The 22,301-nt window shown below is 33.7% G+C and overlaps 3 protein-coding genes across 4 annotated transcripts; 1 reads left to right on the forward strand and 2 right to left on the reverse strand.

Moving 5' to 3' along the window:
* The first annotated feature begins 166 nt into the window (after nt 1-166).
* LOC130654170 (trehalase-like) lies at nt 167-2,540 on the forward strand. The gene is made up of 2 exons (XM_057456709.1): nt 167-1,389; nt 1,461-2,540. The coding sequence occupies exons 1-2, from the start codon at nt 407-409 to the stop codon at nt 2,248-2,250; spliced, it is 1,773 nt and encodes a 590-aa protein (XP_057312692.1). The 5' UTR covers nt 167-406; the 3' UTR covers nt 2,251-2,540.
* LOC130654171 (exosome complex component RRP43-like) lies at nt 2,221-6,076 on the reverse strand. Its single transcript, XM_057456710.1, has 11 exons — nt 5,564-6,076; nt 5,447-5,483; nt 5,131-5,194; nt 4,746-4,819; nt 4,356-4,401; nt 3,814-3,919; nt 3,684-3,729; nt 3,204-3,300; nt 2,960-3,080; nt 2,564-2,670; nt 2,221-2,487 (listed from the first exon to the last, which is right to left on the reverse strand). Exons 1-11 carry the CDS (start codon nt 5,578-5,580, stop codon nt 2,375-2,377), a joined length of 828 nt encoding a protein of 275 aa, XP_057312693.1. The 5' UTR covers nt 5,581-6,076; the 3' UTR covers nt 2,221-2,374.
* A 274-nt stretch (nt 6,077-6,350) lies between these two features.
* Nucleotides 6,351-21,036, reverse strand: LOC130654168 (transcription factor SPT20 homolog). 2 transcript variants are annotated; one of them, XM_057456708.1, is made up of 17 exons: nt 21,019-21,036; nt 12,686-12,741; nt 12,172-12,238; nt 11,349-11,504; nt 11,238-11,273; nt 10,759-10,797; nt 10,574-10,681; nt 10,273-10,466; nt 9,408-9,618; nt 8,800-9,029; nt 8,280-8,719; nt 8,116-8,186; nt 7,820-7,999; nt 7,692-7,739; nt 7,227-7,530; nt 6,940-7,146; nt 6,351-6,869 (listed from the first exon to the last, which is right to left on the reverse strand). In XM_057456708.1, exons 2-17 carry the CDS (start codon nt 12,727-12,729, stop codon nt 6,628-6,630), a joined length of 2,577 nt encoding a protein of 858 aa, XP_057312691.1. In that variant the 5' UTR covers nt 12,730-12,741; nt 21,019-21,036; the 3' UTR covers nt 6,351-6,627. The 2 variants fall into 2 exon arrangements, with proteins under 2 accessions (XP_057312691.1, XP_057312690.1); XM_057456707.1 differs by lacking the exon at nt 21,019-21,036 and adding an exon at nt 13,767-13,914.
* Nucleotides 21,037-22,301: the final 1,265 nt, after the last annotated feature.

Genomic DNA, 22,301 nt, shown 5'->3' on the forward strand with positions numbered 1-22,301 from the left:
GGAAGTCCAAGTTATAAAATTTGTTTGAAACTCGATCCCATTACTTAGGTTCGGGTTTTGTTTTTCTCTTTTAAACATTTTAGACGTTATTCAACCTCATACCCAGGTCTTTTTTTCTCCTTCTGACAATCAACGTGGTTGCACATCCATACAAGACAAAGTTTAGACAAGAATATAGATTTTATTTTGGTTAAATCGATGGACGAGGGAACGATGGCGAAAACGTTTAAATATACGCGCCTAGTTTGAAAAATGGTTTCTTTTTTAAACAAAGTTATAAAGTGCGGTTGGGTATGTACAAACGTTGTTATTGTGAAGTGTTTATTTTTTCAATCCATAGAAAGTTCAAATTTCAAATTGTTTAAATTCAATAAAACTGTAGTTTCTTGTCGATGTGATGTGAAAGATGGAAGACACAATAAAATATTTCACGTTTTCTTTGATTTTCTGCTTCGCAACTGCGGGTAGCAACGATTCGTATATTTTACCATGTAACAGTACTATATTCTGTACTGGACAAATACTCCGTAAAGTACAAACGGCGCATATCTTTAACGATTCAAAAACATTTGTTGATATGCCAGCAAAGATGGAAATCACAAACGAAATAAAAGAAATTTTAAACCAAACAACACCAAAAAAGCTCATGGAAATGGTGCAAAAATATTTTTATTTACCAGGAAAGGAACTTGTCGCTGTCAATATTACAAAATCACCGAAGAAGCCGAAACTTTTTGATAAAATAAAAAGCCCGCGCTACAAACGCTGGGCTAGCCATTTATGTTCTGTGTGGTCGCGATTAGTTCGTAAAATGAAACCAGAAGTTAAAGAAAACAAGAAGAGGCATTCATTGATTTACTTACAGAAGCCTTTCGTTGTGCCTGGTGGTAGATTTCGTGAAACGTATTATTGGGACACATACTGGTCGATCGAAGGCTTGTTACAATGCGAGATGTACAACATAACGAAAAATATTCTTGAAAATTTTGTTCAAATGGTTGACGAAATCGGGTTTGTACCAAACGGTGGAAGGAAGTATTACAAAAACAGAAGTCAACCGCCGTTTCTTACTTTAATGTTTGATTTGTATTGGTCGCATACGAAAGACAGCAACTTTTTACAGAGACATATGAAAACTCTCGTAAAAGAATACAAATTTTGGATGACGTATCGTGTCGTCGACTTAAATACTCAGCAATACCCACGTGTCAAAGGACCACTCAAGTTTAATATTTACAACACCATGATGGGATATCCTAGACCAGAATCATACAGAGAAGATGTTGAAATCATGATGAAAGCTGGCTATAAGAACAACAAAACTGCACAGAGGGAGATCTATTCTCACATAGCATCTGCTGCGGAGAGCGGATGGGATTTTTCATCCAGGTAGACTCATAAGGTTTATCAATGTAAATAACAATTTAGGCGATACTTTCATATTTCATGTTCTTTTATAGATGGTTCAAAGATGGAATGAATATGACCAGCATCCAGACAAGAAATATCATTCCAGTGGATCTAAATTCGATTTTATGTTGTGTTGAATATACACTTGGAAAGTTGTTTAATGATGTTCTTAGCGACGCTAAAACGTCGGCTTATTACACTGAAATTGCTAAACAACGACAACAATTAATCGACGAGTTTTTATGGAACGAAGAATATGGCTCGTGGTTGGACTACAATGTACAAACAAAGAAACACGTAAAAGAGTTTTACGCTTCAAGCTTTTTTCCATTATGGATCCTTGCGCACAATTCCTCAAGTTTGAATAAAACCAAGACTAACAAAGCCTTTGAAAAATTCAAAAGTCTTAAAGTTTTCACCTATGTAGCTGGTTTACCAACATCTTTGATAAATTCTGGTCAACAGTGGGATTTTCCCAATGCTTGGCCACCATTACAACACATTGCTGTACACGGCCTCTCTAAAGTTAGTCCCGACGAAGAAAACGACAAGGCTAAAGTAACCGCAGCATCGTTGGCAAAAAAATTTCTGGAAACTGCATATCTGTCATGGCTGTCAACAGGTCATATGTACGAAAAATATGATGTGAATGAACGTTCGAAAGCTGGCAATGGAGGAGAATACAAAGTACAAGAAGGCTTTGGCTGGACCAATGGCGTCGTGTTAAATTTTCTTAATAAATATGGAGGAGTGCTCGACGCTCCATCGTCAGGAACAACCAAGTTTAGTTCAGAGATTGTAGTAATAACATTTGGAATGGTACTCTACTTTTTATCTTAAATAATTACACAATGTAAGTCAACGTTATTCTTTTTTCATCCATGAGAAGGAGAGCTTCACGGAGTTCGAGCGTCAACATAGGCGCATACATATCTAGTGTATCTCTAACAATCGTATATACGTTTCATCTATCTATATTCTCGTCTACTTCTGAGAGCAGCTTGTTTATATCTTCAGAACGATTAAAAGCCGTCTGCATACACGACTTTAGTAAACTTTCAGGAACTGGGCATCCACCTAAAGTATTGTAGATTATTAAGTAGCTGGCAACATGGGCGATTTTCAGACTACATGCTATATTTATTCTCCCTACCTGGTTTATATACTGAACAAAGTTGCTTATCAGACCCCACAACAATGGTGATCATCGATGATGACAATTCTTCTTCTTCGTAGGTGGGATCAGCTAGAAGAGTCGTTCTGAAATAAAAGAAATACTTTGCGCAATCTACTCTCCATTTATGGGTTTGCAATTCTTTGAAGTTGCTGTAACGGTTAAAATTAGGGAAAAACCGCTACTAGTGAAAACTGACCAGTTTAGGGTTTACAAGAAGTGAAAAAAATAAGCGTCAATCTAAATTCGTTGTCGCCACCATGTCAGCATGGACTGTGCCAAATTTTGTTGAGAACTCAGCAGTTTATTTTTGTTGGTCTATTTCAGACGCCAATGGAACCAAGTCTTAAATATAAAAGTTAAGTAAGCACTAACTCATCTAAAACTGCAATTGTCGTTGAGACGGGTTTATTTCGAAGATGTAAGTCATGTTTCTCATCGTCCAGTACTTCTGTTAAACCGCTCTCCTCGTTGATTCTAACTAGTGGTAACTTCGCTGCAGTAAAAAAAAAACACAAAAACATTGCTTTATACGATAACAACAACAAAACTGATGCTGATTACAATGACAATGACGGCGAAGACAAAAAAGACGGTGCCGACAAGAAAAAGAACCTACTATTTCGCAGGGCAGCGTAAAGTGACGTCATCAAGGCATCTATCAGATTTCCATCATGGCTGACACAAACCATGTCAGCGTATAATACCCAACACAACTGAAAGAAACAAATAATAGAAAAAGTAAAATACAGCTAAATCGTGTTATATGTTTTTTCATAAGCATAACGTTTAGAGAAGCACATTTATCCACAGATTTACTAAAATATATTGGTATGCTCCAGTCTCAATTTTATTGACATCTCTAATTTCTGGAGTATTTAAGAGTTATATCTTGAAAGATTTGTTGTATGAAAATGAGCAATTTTCCGTCCTAGAAGAGAAGTGTTTTCAACTGATATATGAGGAGAAAATTATTGTAAAACATCATTTTTCAAAATAAGCATACGGTAAGTTTCGAGTTTAAAAATGAAAGTTAGTTCTCTACTTTTCATGTTCATAAAAAACATACAATTGATGAAACAAGCTAAAGAATAGCTACCTTTTTATTAACAATGCATAAATCTTCAAGAGATATCAATTCAGAGCTAGAAAAGAAAAAAAACTCTCTCGATCTAATTTCTGTATAAAAAATCACACCCTGTTATGGTTCATTTAAGAAAATAACTTACTTCAAGACTGTATCCAACACAAATTGACTTAAAACTTGCGCTTTTTCACTGGGAGGTCCTGGCCGAAATTCTGGTGAACATAGAGCTGGCAGTTCAACATTCGGAACTAACAGCAAAATAGTTTAAAATTGAATTAACAAATCCCTGAAAGGTATTCGAAAACGCAATATACAATTTATAAGAACATGCGGCTCCAAAAAATTCAAAAACCTATCACAAGTAAGAAAAATTAAAACGATTTTAAAAGTTAAAATGTATTTTTAAAAAAGTATATAAAAAGTATAAAAAAGTTTTTTTTTAATTACTTTTTAACTTTTAAAACCTTTTTTTCTTAATTAAAAAAGTATGGCTGTTATTTTTACCAGTATCACAGACTTTAAACTTCTTCTCACACAATAAACTTTTAATTGCGTTTTCGGCTGTAGTTCTGCGAAACGCTTTAGTAAATGGTAACTTTTAATACATATCAAGCATTGGGAGTCGAACATGGGGTGTAAAAAAACTTAAAATAAGATACGCATATAAAAAATGAGCATACATACCGAAAAAACCTTGTCCACATTGCTCTAGTGTTGGTTCGGCCAATTCCTAGAAAAGAGCAATCACTCGGCTTAATGATATAAGCTGTTACTGATTTCGAGAGGAAGGAGAGCGAAGCATTTATGGTGGCATTAGTCAGGTAAAACATTGCAATTCAACATTGTTTTGATCATTTTCTTGTATTCAAATATGAGGAAAATCAAATAGCCAAATCATTAAACACCTCTCTCATATCAATAAATTAATAAATATGGGACTGAAATCTAGGCGTAGGTGTTGGAACAAAAACCTAAAAAATAGCAATCGCAGAGAGGGGACGATTAGATTTTTCGGTACTTAAAAGTACTTGCATATGGAAAAAGGATTTAAAAAATCCTGCATATATCACGCACCGCTTTTATACCACAGACAACCGTTGTATCACCAAGACGAACCAATGCCGAGCCAACAGCTGTATTGATAGCACCTAAAAATGGCGCATGTGTTAATAAAAACCTAAATAAACAAATCATCATCGACTTTGGAAAAATGGTTCTAAGTTACCTTCTCTAACACCAGGAGCTAACACACAGACGCTTACTTACCATTCTCTATTTTTTAGGTCTTACTCAGGACAAGCTCAAATACTGTACTTGTATGACATGTTGGTTGTCCGCTTAAAAACCGTCTTTATTTTTAGTGGAAAATAAAATATGGAAAAAAGCAAATGATAAATAAGCCGAAAAAATCCTAAAACGACAAAACTGTCAAGTTGAGCATATTACCACACAAGCATACCTATGTTGAGAAGTGTTTTTCGGAACTCCAGTAGTTGACGTCCATCGGGTCGAATATTTTCTTTCTAAAAAATAATTTCAAAATTTTAGATTTTATGAGATTTCATGAAGTTTTAGGCTAAAGGGTCAATTTTAGGAAGAAATGAACAGTTACCGATAATCTATTTTCAAAACGTGACAATGAGAAAGATTTTGAGAAACTATAGGCGGTCCAAATTGTTGTATATAGATAAAAAACTCAAAACGATACCAAATTATCCAAAATTAAAAACAAGCAGGAAATCATAGTTTCGCTTTTAGTTATAATGTGTTCTCACCAAAAATTGTTTGTAAAATTGCAACGGTTGCGCTGTCCTGAAATAAAAATGACGGCAAACGAATAATAACACAGTATAAAACAAAAACAACAAAATCATCAACAGAATATTTTATACTTGAAATCATCTGCCATGTTCTGCTGGAAATTATTGTAATAAATTCTAAAAAAATATCATGTTAAAGTTATCAAAAAAAAGATACGAGGCCTTTTTGTTTTTGTTCATAAAAATTTGAATTTGTGACTATGTTGATTAGGGCTGGACAAGAATCAATTTGCTCCAGACTGTTGTCCCGTAAAAATATTTCTGTCCAGCTGGCTACAAATTCATTCAATACGAAAATTATGTATATCTATATCAAAATCAAATAGCCGAAGTTTACCAAAATGTGTGTTGTATTTAGGTGTAGAAAAAGTTATCAAACTCATTGATTCTAATAAAAAAGGGTTTTGATTTCAAAAACTGTGTAAAAGAATAGAAGTGTTGACAAATCTCGTGTCGCAGGATGTTCTAACATTTCCCTGTTAAAAAATGTTCGAACTACCTCACTAAATTTCGTAGTTTTCCAAAATTAATTTTACCAAAATTTAAAATTGTGATTAAAACTAACTCCCCCCCAAAAAAATACCAAAAAGTCAACAATTTATAACTTATTTTAGCCGGATTAAAAAAAGGAAAGTTAATTTTATTATGCTATACGAGAATTTTTTGATAATTTGATTTATTTTTACACACTAACACACCAACTGTTAAAATATATTTGGCAAAATTCCTGCGTCATCCACGAAAATAAGTGCCCGCAAAATGTAGTTTTATTTAACCCGCGAAATTAAAAGCCCATAAAAATCAGTTCCATTAAGGCAGCCGAGATGTGTTTACATGAGTCCGACAAGTACGCACACACTTAAACAAATCTTATTCAATATTTCTCATTCTATAAAATCAATTGTTACAAACTATAAAGTGAGTATGAGCATGGTAAAACAAATATTCTTTCTATTCTTATATACAAATAAAAATAAGTACATAAACACAATATAAAATAAATAAATAAAAAGTATTTTTTTCATTAAATTAACAATGAAACATTAACATTAAGAATGAAAAAATTTAGCATATATTTTTATTTGGAGGACCAAAAAAAAAATTTCATTTTTCTTTCGTGCTGAAAAAAATAACAATCACGAGGGAGACTGTTTGGTTGGTGCGGGTGGTCTTTTCTTTCCGCCGCCAATAATAGTTGGCTGAGTGCTGCTTCTCCGCCTTTGGGTCACTGGTCTTGGTTGTTGCGCGTGTGGTGTGAACTGGACGATAGGTTGGTATTGTTGTTGACCGCCTTGCTGCACAGGAATTAAATTTACCTGTGAAGTCAAAGCTGATAACGCGGTTGAGGACTGGACCCTACCAGAAGCTGACGAGGCACCTAAAAATACATTTTCTTTGCAAAACATGTAAGTGGCACATACTTCATAAAGGTGAAGAGAAAAACATACCTCCTTTTTGTTGGATTTGAGGAACAATTTGAAGCTGTTGACCGGATGAACTTGTTGTGGTTATAATTTGTACCTGGCCTTGATGTCCACCTTGGTTTTGCAGCATGATAGCTTGTCCGCCACCATTTGGTTGTCCCTGAATAAACACTGCTTGGCCTTGTAAGGCTTGACCTTGGAGCAACGCATTTTGATTATGTTGTGACTGACCTATGAACAACAAGTAACATCCGAGTTTTACTTTCACATGTAATATATGTATTTGGTTGAAGGTGTTTTATCTGACTTACCTGGTTGACCCTGAATCATGACAGTTTGTCCCTGTGCTTGCCCACCCACTAATGACTGTCCAGGTTGTCCTTGTACAAAAATAGATCCGCCTTGTATTATAGCTGTTTGTCCACTTTGCAGTCCTGGAATTAACGGTGTTTGGCTGGGAATGAATGTTGCTTGACCTTGAATCATGGCAGGGGAGCCTTGTACCATCACTTGCTTACCATGCACCATGACCGAAGGCATTCCTGCTCCTGCAAGACCCTTTTGCTGCCCACCAACTCGTGTCATTTGAGATATCGGAACAAGATTACCTGGGACCTAGGAAATAATTACAATAATTATTAAAAAACAAAGTTCGCGTAGAAAGATTAATTCGTAGCAACAATATTCGTCAAAATAACAGTATCAAAGCAATAATAACAACAAAAGCGAATTGGACGTTTAACACAATCAAAAGACAAGAACATCAACAAACTTACAGCAAATGAAGCCTGAAGTCTTTGACCAAGTTGAGTGGATGCGACATTCTAAATAAAATTTCAGTAATTTCTTACACTCTGCAGAATGGAACAGTTAGAAGAATCCAACATATGTCAGCAAGTAATACCTGTAACATAATTTGACCAGTTGCTCCTGCAGGTCGAATCGCTTGTGGAGTTGCTTTTGCAATAAACTGAGCATTCATATTCCCAGAAACAATACTGACATTGTTACCCTGAACAGCAATGGGAACAGCAGTAAGTTGACCGTGTGAAGAAACACTCATTGAAGTGCCAGACACAGCAGGCTAAATAAACAACAGTAAAAAACAGATCCTTTCTACCCTAAAACATCTCTAAGCGACACGTTTTTTATAAATATGAAAATGATTGTCTTCACTTGTTAATTTATTTCGAGACTTACTTTACTTGGAGACTGAAGACTTTTTGATGACTGTTGCAAGTTTCCAGACGCATTCACAAAATACGGGTTTCCTGCAAATACATTTAGGAGAAATTTTCACATAATATCCATTGAAAATTTGAAGACACCTACATAGTACCAAAAACATAGTAGTTTAAATTTACCTGAGACTGAAAACGTGGCATTTCCAGAGACTAAAGATTGCGCTAAAGAGCTTGGTATTGACATGACAACATTAGAACCAATATTAAAAGGTTGACCCTGTACCGAGCTCGCTAAAATATACGTGTTTCCACCTTGTGATAGAACAGAGTTTTGGTTGGCTCCTAGCGAACGAGTGAGGTTTACAGTTAAAGTCGATTCTGATGTCGTAGGTATGCTCGAAGACGCTACTGTTGATTTTGTGTTATTGGGATGTTGTGAAGACGCCGTGGTAGCACTTGTTGACTGTTGCGACTGAGATGATGAACTTTGTGATTTCTGTTGATGACTTTGATTAGCAACAAAAGTTGAAATTTTGACGGATTTCCTTCCTTCCTCCGTATACAGTTCTTGGAATTGTTGCAAATACCGCTGAGCAGTAAGTCGATTACCAAGTGAAAACCTGCATTAGAAATCATAACTAAAATATAGAACAAACACTAATATAAAAACAGTATTGTTTCTAACTATAGAGAGAAAAACCTGCAAGCTCTGCCGTCTTTATGTGTATTTTCTTTTTGTGCCCCATGGTCTTCTTCCAAATAAAGATCACCCAGGTATTCCCCCGTTGAGCCACGTCTTTGAATAGTGACACGACAAAAATACGATCGATTATTAGTCTTTTCTCCCTCCAATATAATTTCCTGAATCTTCTCTGGTGTGTAGTCTGTTGTATATTTGGGCTGTTCGTGAAGTTTGGAGTAGGATGTAACCTGAAAAAAAACAACCACAATCCAATTACCTAATAATAATAATTTTCGCAGATGCTGATTTTCGCGGGGGTTTTGTGATAAATAGCAGCGAATAATCAAAGAACATTTCGCGGAAAATAATACCGAAACATCACGAAAATATTAAGAATTTGTCAAATTTGTAAAAGCTATTATTTCCGTCAATAATTTGTTGTTAATTAATTTTTCTTTTTATTGAAATAAACTAATTTTTAAATATTCACAAAAATATTTGATTATTTTTTTACATTCTTCACGAAAATTATTTCCTGCAATTTTTTATTTTTTTAATCTGCAAACATCAGTAGCATTAAGGTAGAACCCAGTTCACTTGAAGTAGCTAGAGAATATTATACTTACATCTATTTTTGTAGGTACAGATAAAGTTGGTGAGCGTTGTTTCCACATATCAGTATGTTGAGTTGCACGATTCAATTTAGGTAAAGAACTGATAGATCGCTTATCGCGATTGCGTTGAATGAAATCAAGTAACCTCAAACATGGTGGCGAGGGAGTGTTCGAACATAAAACTGCTCTATTTAGATAAGGTTGTGAGAATCTCTTCATTGATCTAAAAAGAAAAATCAAAATTACGCCATACAGAAAAGGTTGTTTTTGCCAAGTATTGGATGCATTGTTAAGATTAAACCTTCTTAACGAGTTTGTTTACATCGAAGAAGACATTTCAAAATACATTTTGTAAAAAAATATATATTACATTACAACCCCTCCATAATAATTTTTCTTCTTCATTTTTGGGCAATATACTTATTCTCTGACTATAGGAGGTATAAACAACAAAAAATAGTAATTAAAGATACTTCAATTTGTAAATTTAGTGTTTTTATTATAATGTTTACGATATCCCTGCAACAAAAGTACAAACAAAAAACTTCTGATGCAATCATACAACTTCGTAACGACACCTTTATTATACGTAAACTATATTTCCATACAATCTTAGACAAAATTAATGTTCGGCATTTCATATTTGGACAGCCTATGCCGTCCAAATATAATTCATAAAACAAAACAATAAAATTCCCCATATTCATTAATGCTGAAATGGAGCTCTTACATTTATGGAATCCATATACATATATATATACACTCCAGCATTCCAGCAAAAATTATGTTATATTATTTTTTATTTTTCTCTTTTCACATCTAACTTTTTGCAAGTTTAAGTAATGCATAAGTTAGCTAAGTATTGTAAAAACCTTACCTTTTTAAACCTTTGTGATTCCATTTATTAGCATGATATTGAATCTTATTTGCAGTATATAAAACAGATGGAGACGGATCAAGACAAAGCCTAGGTTGCATTGCCAACACAAGTTGTGATTCCAACATGGCCTTATCGTCTTCATTCCACTTACTTGTGTCTGCCATCATGGCATTTACATCTCGTACTATAGTCTAAACCATTTAAAGAAAGCATTTATTTTTCGTACTGCAATTTAAATTGAATCTTTTTTAAAAAGAAAGAAAGAAGTTTTTAAATAACAGCATGAAAACCATGATACCTGTGAAGTAGGTTTTAATAACACATATGTGACATCATAATTTTTCTGTGTACTTCTTCTGTAATCACGAAGCTGAACTATGACACAGCCGTCATGATAGATATCAACCTTCATGACATAAAAGAAGATAAACGTTTGTACAGAGTACTGTAGTAAAATTTCTAATAAAATAAGAAACAACTCACCTGAGCACTTTCTAACACATCAACTAATAACGGAGGCAACTAAAAAAATTTGTTAATATAATGAAAGGGAAACTCGGAACAATAAAAAAGAATCGCTACTAAAAAATTATAGTCAGTCATAAGCAGGATGAAGTTAGATGTTTAAAGGCTTAATAAGGTGTGAAAAGCCATTGTTGAGAAATGCTACCTTAAAAAATTGTTATCACGCTAGGTATCAAATTTCAAGAGAAGATACTCAATAACCACCCTTTTGATGAAAAAGAAATGGCTATTCACCTAAGTAAACCCCACCTCGTTTTGAATTAAATAACTTCCTTTTTATTAGAAATACAACACCTTCTCATCTATCCCTCTACAAAAGAGGGTGGACAGCTTGAAATCCATGTCTGACCCATCAACATGTTTTTATAAATATATACAAATTCAAACACAAAACAGCTAACTTTTCCTCAAGTTACAACTCAGCTTTAAGCATATACCTGTTGCATATCTAAATACTCCAAAAATTCGTTTTCCTAAAAATAATAATATTTACAAGTCTTTGTGTAAAGCTGCCATTAAATTAACTTCAAAACAAAAAAAAAGCTTACTTCATAGGGCAATTTGACAGTTTCAACTTCAGTGTTGTCCTTCTTCTTCAACATTAATGAGTAACCATCATTACCAGCATATAAGTTAACAATCAACACACTAAGATTGTCCTCTTTTACAATCTTTGCAAGTAAATATGACTCCTTAGTGGATTCCTGAAATAAGTGTTTAGAAAATTAAATGGATGAAAAGTATGTTTTAATATTTATAAAAACTACAAGCATGGACAAAATAAAATGAAACAGGCTAATTTGGGTTAATTGGTAACATGGGGCATCCCAATTGGGGTAGCATTTGGGTGGTGGTAGCTGATTCTGATATTCAAAGCGTATATTTTATAAATAGACATCATAGATTCAATTTTATTGCAATACAACGGCTCTTAGCTCACTTAACATACCAAATTTAACACCCAGTTGTTAAAAATAAGTTTCATCTTTACCTTCGGTTTACAACGCATAGCTCCATCATATTTAAAATTTTGCATAATAATTTGCAGAACTTTTGCCTTTGCAAAACCAAGCCACTGTGTAAAGTTAATCGCTTTTACAAAAAGATGGGCAATGTTGCACGGTGCGGTTCTGCTAGGATTGTTGCTAACCTCATCCCCAGGACTTGTTAGTCTTTTTATATTTGGACAACTTAGGCTGTCCAAATATAAAAAGTCTAACTTTACTTTTGCCCAATAAACATATATCAATATACATATAACAGTGATAATTATTATAACATTAAAAAAGAAGCAAATTAGGAAGTAAAAATAAGCAACAAATTAATTTGGATAAATTTTTTAATACATAATTTGGTTCATATAAAATATACCCCTCGTTGCTTCTCTAATCTGCTCTGTTCATTGTAACAATCCAGCAATCTTTCCAGCAATGATTTCCTACATAATCACAACAAAATAAGGAAACTTCAACATATTGAATTGCATGTACAATCACCTTTCACTTCATAACAATGAGCACATTCCTTTGCTATTATCCATACTTAGCCATATAGTGCATTATCTCAGAAAATAGTCATGAGTGCATAAAAAAAACATACAGAAATTTCCTGTCATGCTTATTTTGGGAATCACTATTTTGCACATCCTTTGCACAAAGTCGTGATTTGGTAGAACATTTCATTTACTTCACAGGTTGAAACAAAGTTAGTAAAAATATATTACATTTCACATCAAGCTAAAAAATATTTTTTGCATTTTTTTGCGCAACCCTATCACACATTACAATCAGATTAGATAAAGCAATATCCTTTTTGCAAGTGCTGCTTTGTTTGAGAGAAAAAATCTTAATGGTGTAAACATAAACAAAAGCAACCAGTTTCTTACTTTGGTTCTGGCTTCTCGAAGTCAGGAATATCCTTCTCGATCATGTGAAATGGATCCTAAATAAAATATTAGTAGTAAGAGCTGTAGAAGAATCCATTTGCAAGGGATAGTTAGAAATTTTAGTATTTCTTAACATATAATTTGGTTTGTTGTTAATTAATCAAAAAGGCAGCAAAAAAAGTAATATATTAATTTTTGTTGCCTAAACTTTGCCCATGTAAACAAAGCAATTGCACTCACAGACATAATGAAAACCCCAATTTTTTGAGTTGTTCTGAGGAATGTAAATAGAAGTTTTATAAAATACAAAAAGGTGTTATAAGGTGTCATTGTAGAAAATTGAACAATAATTTTCTCTGCCTGCACACAGCCAGTCAGACACACGAAAGTAACTTGTGTATTATGATATAACTAGTTGATAACCCATGGAAATATCCAGTTAGGCAAAAAAATGAAGAAAAAAATTATGATTTAGTTTTTGGTGATGTCAACAATGACCTGTTGATACACAGAAATTAATTTTTTGCAAATTTGTATACCACTTGCCTTTTTACATAGAGCTTGGCAAAGGATATAAAATTTATTGAGGGTTTAAATGTTTTTGGTAACGTCATCAACCCCTTTGTTCCAACAGTGATTGGGTCACCTAGCTTTGAGGAACATACCCAAAATGTTATCAATTGCCCCCTAGTTACCTATGCAGGATAAGACGTGCTGATCATGATGTTGTTATATATTTGTTTCTTTATATAAGTGTAAATTACATCTGGTGGATGAAATTATACTATATATGTGTGTATGTCATTTGACTATCATCTGTTTTTACTACTTTTTAATGTCCAATTTTTCGACCCTCTTCCAAGTTTTTTGGCTTCAAAGTTAGTGCAATGCAATGGCTTCATTAAGAAGAACCATGTTGTTGACATCAAACTAATGTATTAATGTCAACAAATAGCTATTTTTTTGAGCAAGCAAATGAGATATAAAAACATCCTTATTGTAAGTGTTACACACAAACTTAGACGATTATTGGATATATAAAAAAAAAATGTGATCAAAAATAAAAACTTTTCTATCTTACCATGGAACCCAGACCATCAACTGGGGATAGCATTCTTGGAGAGCTTAATATTCTTCAAATTATGTATTTTGATTTTTAGAAACTAGAAATACTTTAAACAGTTGTAATATTATAAATGATTGACAGATAATGGTTCTAACATAATATGAAGATAAAGACAGCGTCATCTACTAGAATTTTATGTATTTCAGAATTCCTTATAAATATTCAAACTTGTCAATGGGCATCAGCAAATTGTACGTGAAAACGTTGTCTAGACGTGCAATTTTTAATTATTTAATTGGATTGTCTACAAAATCAAACTTTTGGGGGCTTCGTGGATAAAATTTTATGCACAAGAGGATTCTTGCGTTAGTTTTTATGCATGTCTGTGCATTAACAAAATTAAATTCGTAAAGTTAGATAAATTAGCCACTTCTATGAATAAGTCACTCATAATAACTCCTGTTGTGCAGAATATGGTTTGTGTTTAGAAATTCACCTTTTTCATATATATTATATTTATGTGGGGTATATCCCTTAATATTTGTGAGGCTAGCGAATGTGAATAAATGCACATCATCTCAACTCTTTGAACCACTCTAGGATGATTTTCTTTCCTTAGGTTTATGTGGAGGCAAGCAGAAGATGTCAGCCAAGTGTCTCAGCACAATGTTTGCTGCCGCAAGTAAGTTTGCAGTCAAAAGGAAAAATTTTTCATTTTCAGAAGGCATTGCTTACCGAATTAATTGTCATGTTTTGTTAAATTCCTCCTTACTGTAAATAATGTGCTACAGTTTTTTGTTTTGTTTTTTTAACCCTGCATAATCCCCAGTGACACTTAAATCCATCCGATTGTTCAATTTTCAAATGTTTGACTTTCAGGGGAAAAAAGTCCAGCATCTAGGGGCTGGAGAACATTTGTGGTATGCGGCTGCAATGTTAGTATTTCCATGTGGTGTTCCTGCACTAGCGTTACCACTTCGTAGGTTATGTGGCTACCATGGTCATCAATAATTAGAAGCTTTGGGTTTGTGTGTGGAGTTTGGGGAATAAATATTCTGACAATCCATCCTTATAAAAGTTTGCTATACATATACCCATTATGGGATTTTCAATACAAATAATTTATGGCTCTATTCCTGGCATATGCACCACTCCATCAGCTTTTGTCGAAAATTATTGTAAAAGGAAGCACCTGGACAGACACCAAAAGACAGATCATTCAGGCCATTTCTTGAATAAAACTATGCCAGAGCTACAAAAAGCACCCGCTAAAAAATTACGAGTGCTATGGTGTGCGAAAAATCGCACTCGTAAGCAAAATTTACGAGTGCGATGTGAATATTTGCAAGTGCGATTGACACTTAACTATTTTTTGTTTACCGCAGCGTTATGTTGTTTAAGCTGTATAGAAATGAATTTTGTAAAATGTTTTAACCACAAGTGCAAGGTTGAAACGTTGGACGAGATGATGTGTTGGCAGATTTGTTTTTGGCATCAAATATCTAAACATTTTTGATTTCTCTTTCCCCTTTTAAAAAGATTTTTTAAACTTTATTCAACATGTTTTTTCTTTGGTATTACATCACGATAACATTCGTCTGAAAGCTGTATTAAGGTACAGGACACCTAACCTCTCCCATGTTCTGGTTACATTTAACTTGCATGGGTGCGCACTCTTCTCGCAGTATTCTCTGTGACGATGAAGGTCGGACTGACTTGTGGCATGGTTCCAAATGGTCTTCCATCTTTCGTTCGAGTCTCAGTGTAATGCACCAGCCGAGTGTCAGCATGAAGGAAAGGGCCCGACTTTAATGTTCTCTATACCTTACGTAATTGTACATCATATTAAAAGAAGTCCAGAAGTTCTGTCTCCCACATGACAGAGCAGGCATTAAGTCAGCCCTGCCCTCGGTTTTGTGAGAAGAGATGTTCTGCGAAGACTCTAACAATCGATTCTCCTTTACAGTTTTGCTACATGTTAAGCTGTGCCAATGGCAACCATTTTTGAAGCATGCCACCAGGGACTTCTGCGATATACAACCTAATGATCTTTGATTATTAGTACAGTAAATAATTACTTTATACAAAAGACATTTCAGGTGCACATTATTAAAGTAACTGTGTTTTTGATGTGTGATTGGAGACGCTGCTTCATTCTTGCAGGAGCATGTGGAGGTCGGGGGCCATTCGCGCACCTCAAAAGACCAGGACTGTAGTGTTATTATTAGACTGCTGGATCCGAATTAGTAAGGAATGGAGAATAAATGGGCTATTATAATAAAAAAGTATTTTTTAAAAAAACTTAATATGCAAAGAAAAAATTTGCCTCAGCAAAATTTTGCCAACATGAACTTGTTTTTTTTCAATTTGCCTCGGCTGCTAGCATGGAAAACATTAAGTCTATTTTCATTTATTGCGTGGGCAGAAATTGAGGTAAAAATGTAAGGTACGATGGCCCCTATGGCTCACTTCCCTTCTTAATAAAAACACTTCTTTTCTTTCCTCTGAAATCTTCTATTCCGTTTGAAACACTTCTTTTTCAAAGTGAGAAACACTTCTTTTCCATGAACTCAAAAAATTCAAAGACCCAAGTCGGGTCCGGAATATTGATTGAGCTAGATTTTGTTAACTCACGTTTTTTTAAATAAATGACGACCCGTCACCTCCAGGTTTTTTGCGTTTTTGATATAAAAGGGAGACAATAGTGAATAAATAACGTATCCATTTAAGGCATTCGTTTATCTTTTTTAATACACACATTTTTATAAGAATACCAAAATTATAACCAGACTGGTCATTATTTCTTTATTGTTCTAAACAAAATACGTATTGTTTTTATCTAAAATCCTAGCCTGATATTTTTGTAAGGAAAATCCATTATAATAAAGAAAAAACATGTGCTTTGCTTGGTTGACACCACCATGATTTTGAGTACTCTGGGCAGCCATTTATTTTGCCCTTTATTGTGTCTATTGATAAAATAATTACTCTGCTACTGATCTGAATTGATTCGTGATATTATTTTATTCATGCACATGCTTCGGGACTGGCTACAATATTTTAATAATAATATTTATATTTGTAAATTGAACACGTGTTTGCCAGGTATACTTCTTCCGAAAAGTGAAAAAAGTTATACAGAGCAAGGGTGTAAAATTGCGGACCAGATTTTTAAAATTGTTTGTGAAGAGAAAGTTCGGGGCCACATGCAGAGAAGTGTTAAGTGCAGAAGAGAAGTGTCAAAATGCAGAAGAGAAGTGTGAGAACACAGAAGAGAACTGTTCGGATCATAGATCAGGAGTGTTTTTAAATTGGAAGAAACGTGAGCCATAGGGGCCATCATAGCAAGGGCCTTCAAAAAGCGGGATATTGCTGGTAAGATTCGGACCCCCTCCGCCCCCTCTTTTAGCGGTTTTCCGTCTGTGAAATACACGCATTCGGATAAACTTTGGAAGGCTCAGGGGCGTGTTTTATAGATAAAAGTTATCAGAATTGATGACAAGAGGAATTATGCTCACGAACGATGAAGAACTTTCAGGCCACGAACAAATTTTTGAAATTTCTCAATCCTTACGTAGATACTAAAAGTAGGAACCAGCAGTAACCAACAGTAACCAGCAGTATTTTGAAGTAACCACCAGAGAACCACCAGTATTTTGAAGTAACCACCAGAGAACAAGCTGTTTTTTAAGTAACCACAAGAGAACGAGCAGTTATTATTGATTTACTCCAGATAAGGCGGCAAAAGCGGCGCAAAGGTGTTGTGATTTTTATGCACAACACTTCATGATTTTAAACTACCAAATATAATAAATAAAAGGGCACCTAGTTCCCAGGGCTTTTTTCTGATACTTTATGTTGTTCTTGCTAATTAGCTACTTTTAAGTTGTTTTCACGAGGTCCAATAAAATGCATTCCGCGGAAATTAATTTTCAAAAATATGAATAAAAGTCGCAGAATTTGCGATAATTAATCAATTTAAGTTATTTAGTTATTTATTTCGCCTAACAGCAATTATGGAAACAAAAAAAAAAAACAGAACGAAAATAGTCTTTTCAGGATTAAAGTTTATTCTTTGAAATAAAATGTAACATGTTTCAAGTAAAAAACGTTCATATTGAAAGCATAAAATTATTTTTCGTTATATTTGGGTTACATACACGAATTGCAAAATGAAAATCCTTCAGTCAAATCATGGATGTATACATAATCTGATAAAGCGAAATAATTTTTTAGGAAGCGTTAAAGGTAAGTGTAATCGCTGCAAAAAATAAAAAACTTTGTTTGTTATTTGTTTGATATGGATTCCTCAACAGTGGATAGAATGGCAGTAGAGGTATCTCTCACGCTCGTGACTTTAAACTGTGCTGAATATTAATTCATTCATTCAATTCATTTAATTCATTCGAACTTTAACTTTGTCTACCAAAAGGAAAAAATGTCTCCTTTTGGACTCTCATCCGTATAGTGTTTTTCGTTATATTTGGTTTACAATTCAGATATTAGTTCATTATTTAAAATATTAATTTTGTTTTTGTTAATTCTTGCGTGTGGTTTTAAAATACTAATACAGTCAGTATATACTTTTTTCAAAAAGCCTTCTGTCTTTTAATCAACTGTTGCATAAAGCACACCAGACATAAACATTTCAACAAATGGGTCATGAACTGTTGTGTACATTATAAAATGTTTCACATTTGAAGCGGTAGTTGCGTTTATTTCGTTTTATCTATTTAACTGCTGGTTCTCTGTTGGTTACTTCAAAATATTAGTGGTTCTCTGGTGGTTACTTCGAAATACTGCTGGTTACTGCTAGTTACTGCTGGTTCTTTTTCAAGCTTCCGACCTCCTCCCCCCTTAGCGGCGATATCCCGTTAACAGGGCCCAAAAATTTTTTTCGAAGGCCCCTAAACAAACCAAGCGGACTAGTTACCTCCATTTCTGCACATGCAGGACAAACACACGGCACTATGATTGATTGTATTACAGAATCCCTGGTAGAGATGAACTACAAAATTCACTGTAGATAAAAAATCACATATGCTAGCTGTATGCTAGCTAACTAGCTATAGGCATCAAATTAGTACAAAAAAATTTTGGAAGTTCTTAGCTATGAATAAAATATTATATACTTTAGCTAGCTAGCTATGGCTCCTAAATTTGCATGAGTCATGAGTATAGTTAGCTTTGAAAATACGTGTAATTGAAGATTCGTACACAAAGATATAGTTAAGAAGTTATAGCTAGGTAGCCCAGAACATCGAATCATCAGTTCAAGCATGAGGAACTGAAACTGTTTCACAGCTGTCGTCTACCATTTTCCGTTTCAAGTCTAAACATAACACTTTTGCCGGACAACGGGAAAACAATCTCTCCGCCAACGCTGTGGAAGGAAGAGGGAATTTTACAAATCAGGTCAGTATTCCTATTCGCGGGCTTTTACTTTTCTAAAGCTGAAAAATTAGGACCTATAGCAATTATTGTATTATTTCATTCTCCTTTAATTCTGACACAGAACAGTCTTCATTTCTTTATTTGAGGGTTAACAAAATAACTTTGTGTATGATGAAATTTACAAAAACAAGAAGTGATTTCTTGTCTTTTATTCGAGATGAACATTTCAAAAGTAGTACTTTTGCGAGAATGAAGAAATGGATCATTCTCAATTTCTTTCAAATCATCAACCTTAAAGTTAAGTGCCTTTTCCATTATTTTTTATAGTAGAGAATAAAAAGTAACAAAAAAAATGAAATAGTTTGTATTTTGTATTAACAACAAAAAAGCCAAACTGTCCCTAATTTGCGGCCGGTTCATTTTCCTCTTATTATTAATGCGGATTACCATCGCTTGAAAATTGATTTTTTTTTATTTAGATTTAAAGACACGAGTTGGAAAAAATATTAATTTTCCCGCGTTAATTTAGAAGAACTACGGGTAACTTTTTTGTTCTTTGCTTTATAATAAATGATTAAAATAACAATGGTGATATTTTTCACTTGAGACTGTTTTCATCCAGTGAATGCTTGATTTCGACAAATTCGTCGGAACTTAAAAGTTTTGTAATAATTTTGGCGGAATTTACCTGCGTAGATTATAGCAAAGACTATCATCCGCATTACTTAGTTTCCGGAAAGTATGCAATTTAAGTTATGTACCACAATCTTCGACCCTTTTATGTTTAACGGATGATAATTTTCGTGTTTGTGAATTCATTTTTTATTGCAGTGTCTAGTGTAATTGCTACTAAGCTTATCTTTTAACTTCGAGAACGCGATTACCTTTCCGGATTGAAATAGTGTACTGCGGCTATAATTTTAGATTAAGCTTGGAGGGTTAAGTAAACACTTTTGTTAGGCGTTCACTTCTGTTACAACTAGTTAAACATTTCCAGATAATCAACGTTAACGAATGATGACGCAAAAACAGATGCAGACGCAAAAGTGTTTGGATTAACAAAAAAATCGTGTAAGCTGTGTAACGTTTAAATTGACTAAATCGTCTTGTATTAGTGAAGTCTTCAGAATGTGGTTAATTTACGTGCTACAGCACACTCGTCTCCAGGGATTTTTACCTCTCTGCTATAAGAGAAGATGACTCTCTCATATTAATAACAGGACGAAGGTGGTGCTACAGAGCTTCTTGGAAGCGAAAAAAGCTGCCATTCATAGTCATTGGTTAAGTTAAAATTTTGTTTAATTAACTCAAATAAAAGACGCTTCGTGGAACCTGAATTTTTTTTCATCGTTGAGGCATAGTGACACTAGTGCTGCCTATCAGCGTCCATGGTGTGACTGAGCCCATATGTGATCTAGATAAGTCCTTGTCATCTTGGAGGAATGAAAAAAAGTTTATCTTTTGTTATCTCTTTACGTTTAATATTATTTGTTTCATTTTATCTGTTAACGGGTTGATAAGTAACAAGAAAATATATTGTGCCAGAAGGCTAGGATTTTAAAAGTTGAACAACTTGGATGTTTCTTAACTTTAATAAAGAATAATTTTTTAAAACTTATAAAATCAATACCCAACAAGCAACAAGCAACCAATAGTTGAATCCGTAGTAAGAAGAAAAAGTCTAAGTCAAAATTTTGTGTTGTTTATAATATAATTTTGCTTTGGATTGATTTTCATTGCAAAACCCGCTTTTTTTCTGAGGAGTGTAAAGTGAAATTAGTTTTCTCTCAGTGTTGTGAAATTAACACTAAGAGAATAAAGCAAATGATAATGTAAGCAAATACGGAAAGTAATAAAAAGAAAAAAATCCTACGAAAAATTTTATTGTGATGATCTTTTCTTCTAATCTTTGCGCGGGAAAAATTACAATACCATCTTTACTAAGCCATGGTTGCTCATCCAACAGGAATGTTTGCTTTTGAAAAACAGTCACTAGCAGTGTATTTCCGCGTTTTGTTTTGATTGGAATAAAAAATTCACAAGTGTCCATCCTTAAATAACAGAGGGATGAATAAATTTGATAAGCAAAACAAACAAAGTGATATCTGTCCTCATCAAAGATGTTTATTTTTTAGTTTTACTTTTAAGCAGTGTTTTTCATAAAAAATGAATCACTAAATTAATCACTATTTTTCCCGCCTTTTTTGCCCGTTTACACTTATTTTTAGCTTGGGTACACAATATTTGTCTAAACTTTGAGGCGTACCATTTTGTTGATTTAAATGTTTTCAACTGCACACTTTTTCTAGAAAAATTCTTTTTATAAGAATCATAGGCTCAATTTCTAGAATTTTATTGTAAGAATGATGTAGAAGCTCGATCATGAGACACGAAAATTGTTTTTCTGAAATATCCATTTTACTATTTTTGCTCTCAAAGTTCACGGCGTAGAAGTAACAATGTAGTCTCTTCTATTTTCTCATTTATAATCATTTCTTCAACCATGACGAAAATTGACGAAAAGACCGACTAATACTTCAGTTTTAACTATCAAAGCATTACTAATTATTATTAGTCGATTTTTTATCATTATTTAAGAATCGCTTTCAAGAATTATTTTTAAGGCGTAAATGTCGATTTTCTAAGAATCAGGAGGCTAAAATTAAAATGTATGATTCTTATAAAAAAACGTTTTAGGAAATCACGATTGTGGTTTTTCTGTAAATATTACAAGAAAAGTCATTGTTTTGGTTTGACTGGACCTCAAAAAAGGATGCGTGTAATAATACAAACAAAATGAATTTTTAATGGAACTATTTTTTTAGTAGAATCAGTAAATTTTAGAGAGAATTTAATTTAGGAGTCGCTAGTTTTTTGTTTTTTTTAATTTAGCGTAGTATAATTGTTACACCCGAAAGGCTTTATAACGCCTCAGACAAGAGGTTCTAAATACAACGATTCTTTATTAAAGAAACTATTCACCAGCTTTTAGGAGATGTTTACGCGCTCAAAATATAAATCTGTAGGATCTAAACTTCAAGCAAGAAGAATCTTCTTCTAAAAAATATTTTTAGATTTTCACAACAAAGAATGTTTTCGCAGATTTTAGAAATATTAGGATTACTCCTCGAACGCTCTGCAGGCAGTTTAACAATA

The sequence above is a fragment of the Hydractinia symbiolongicarpus genome, chromosome 8 (genome assembly GCF_029227915.1).
Source record: "Hydractinia symbiolongicarpus strain clone_291-10 chromosome 8, HSymV2.1, whole genome shotgun sequence".
Taxonomy (NCBI): Eukaryota; Metazoa; Cnidaria; class Hydrozoa; order Anthoathecata; family Hydractiniidae; genus Hydractinia; species Hydractinia symbiolongicarpus.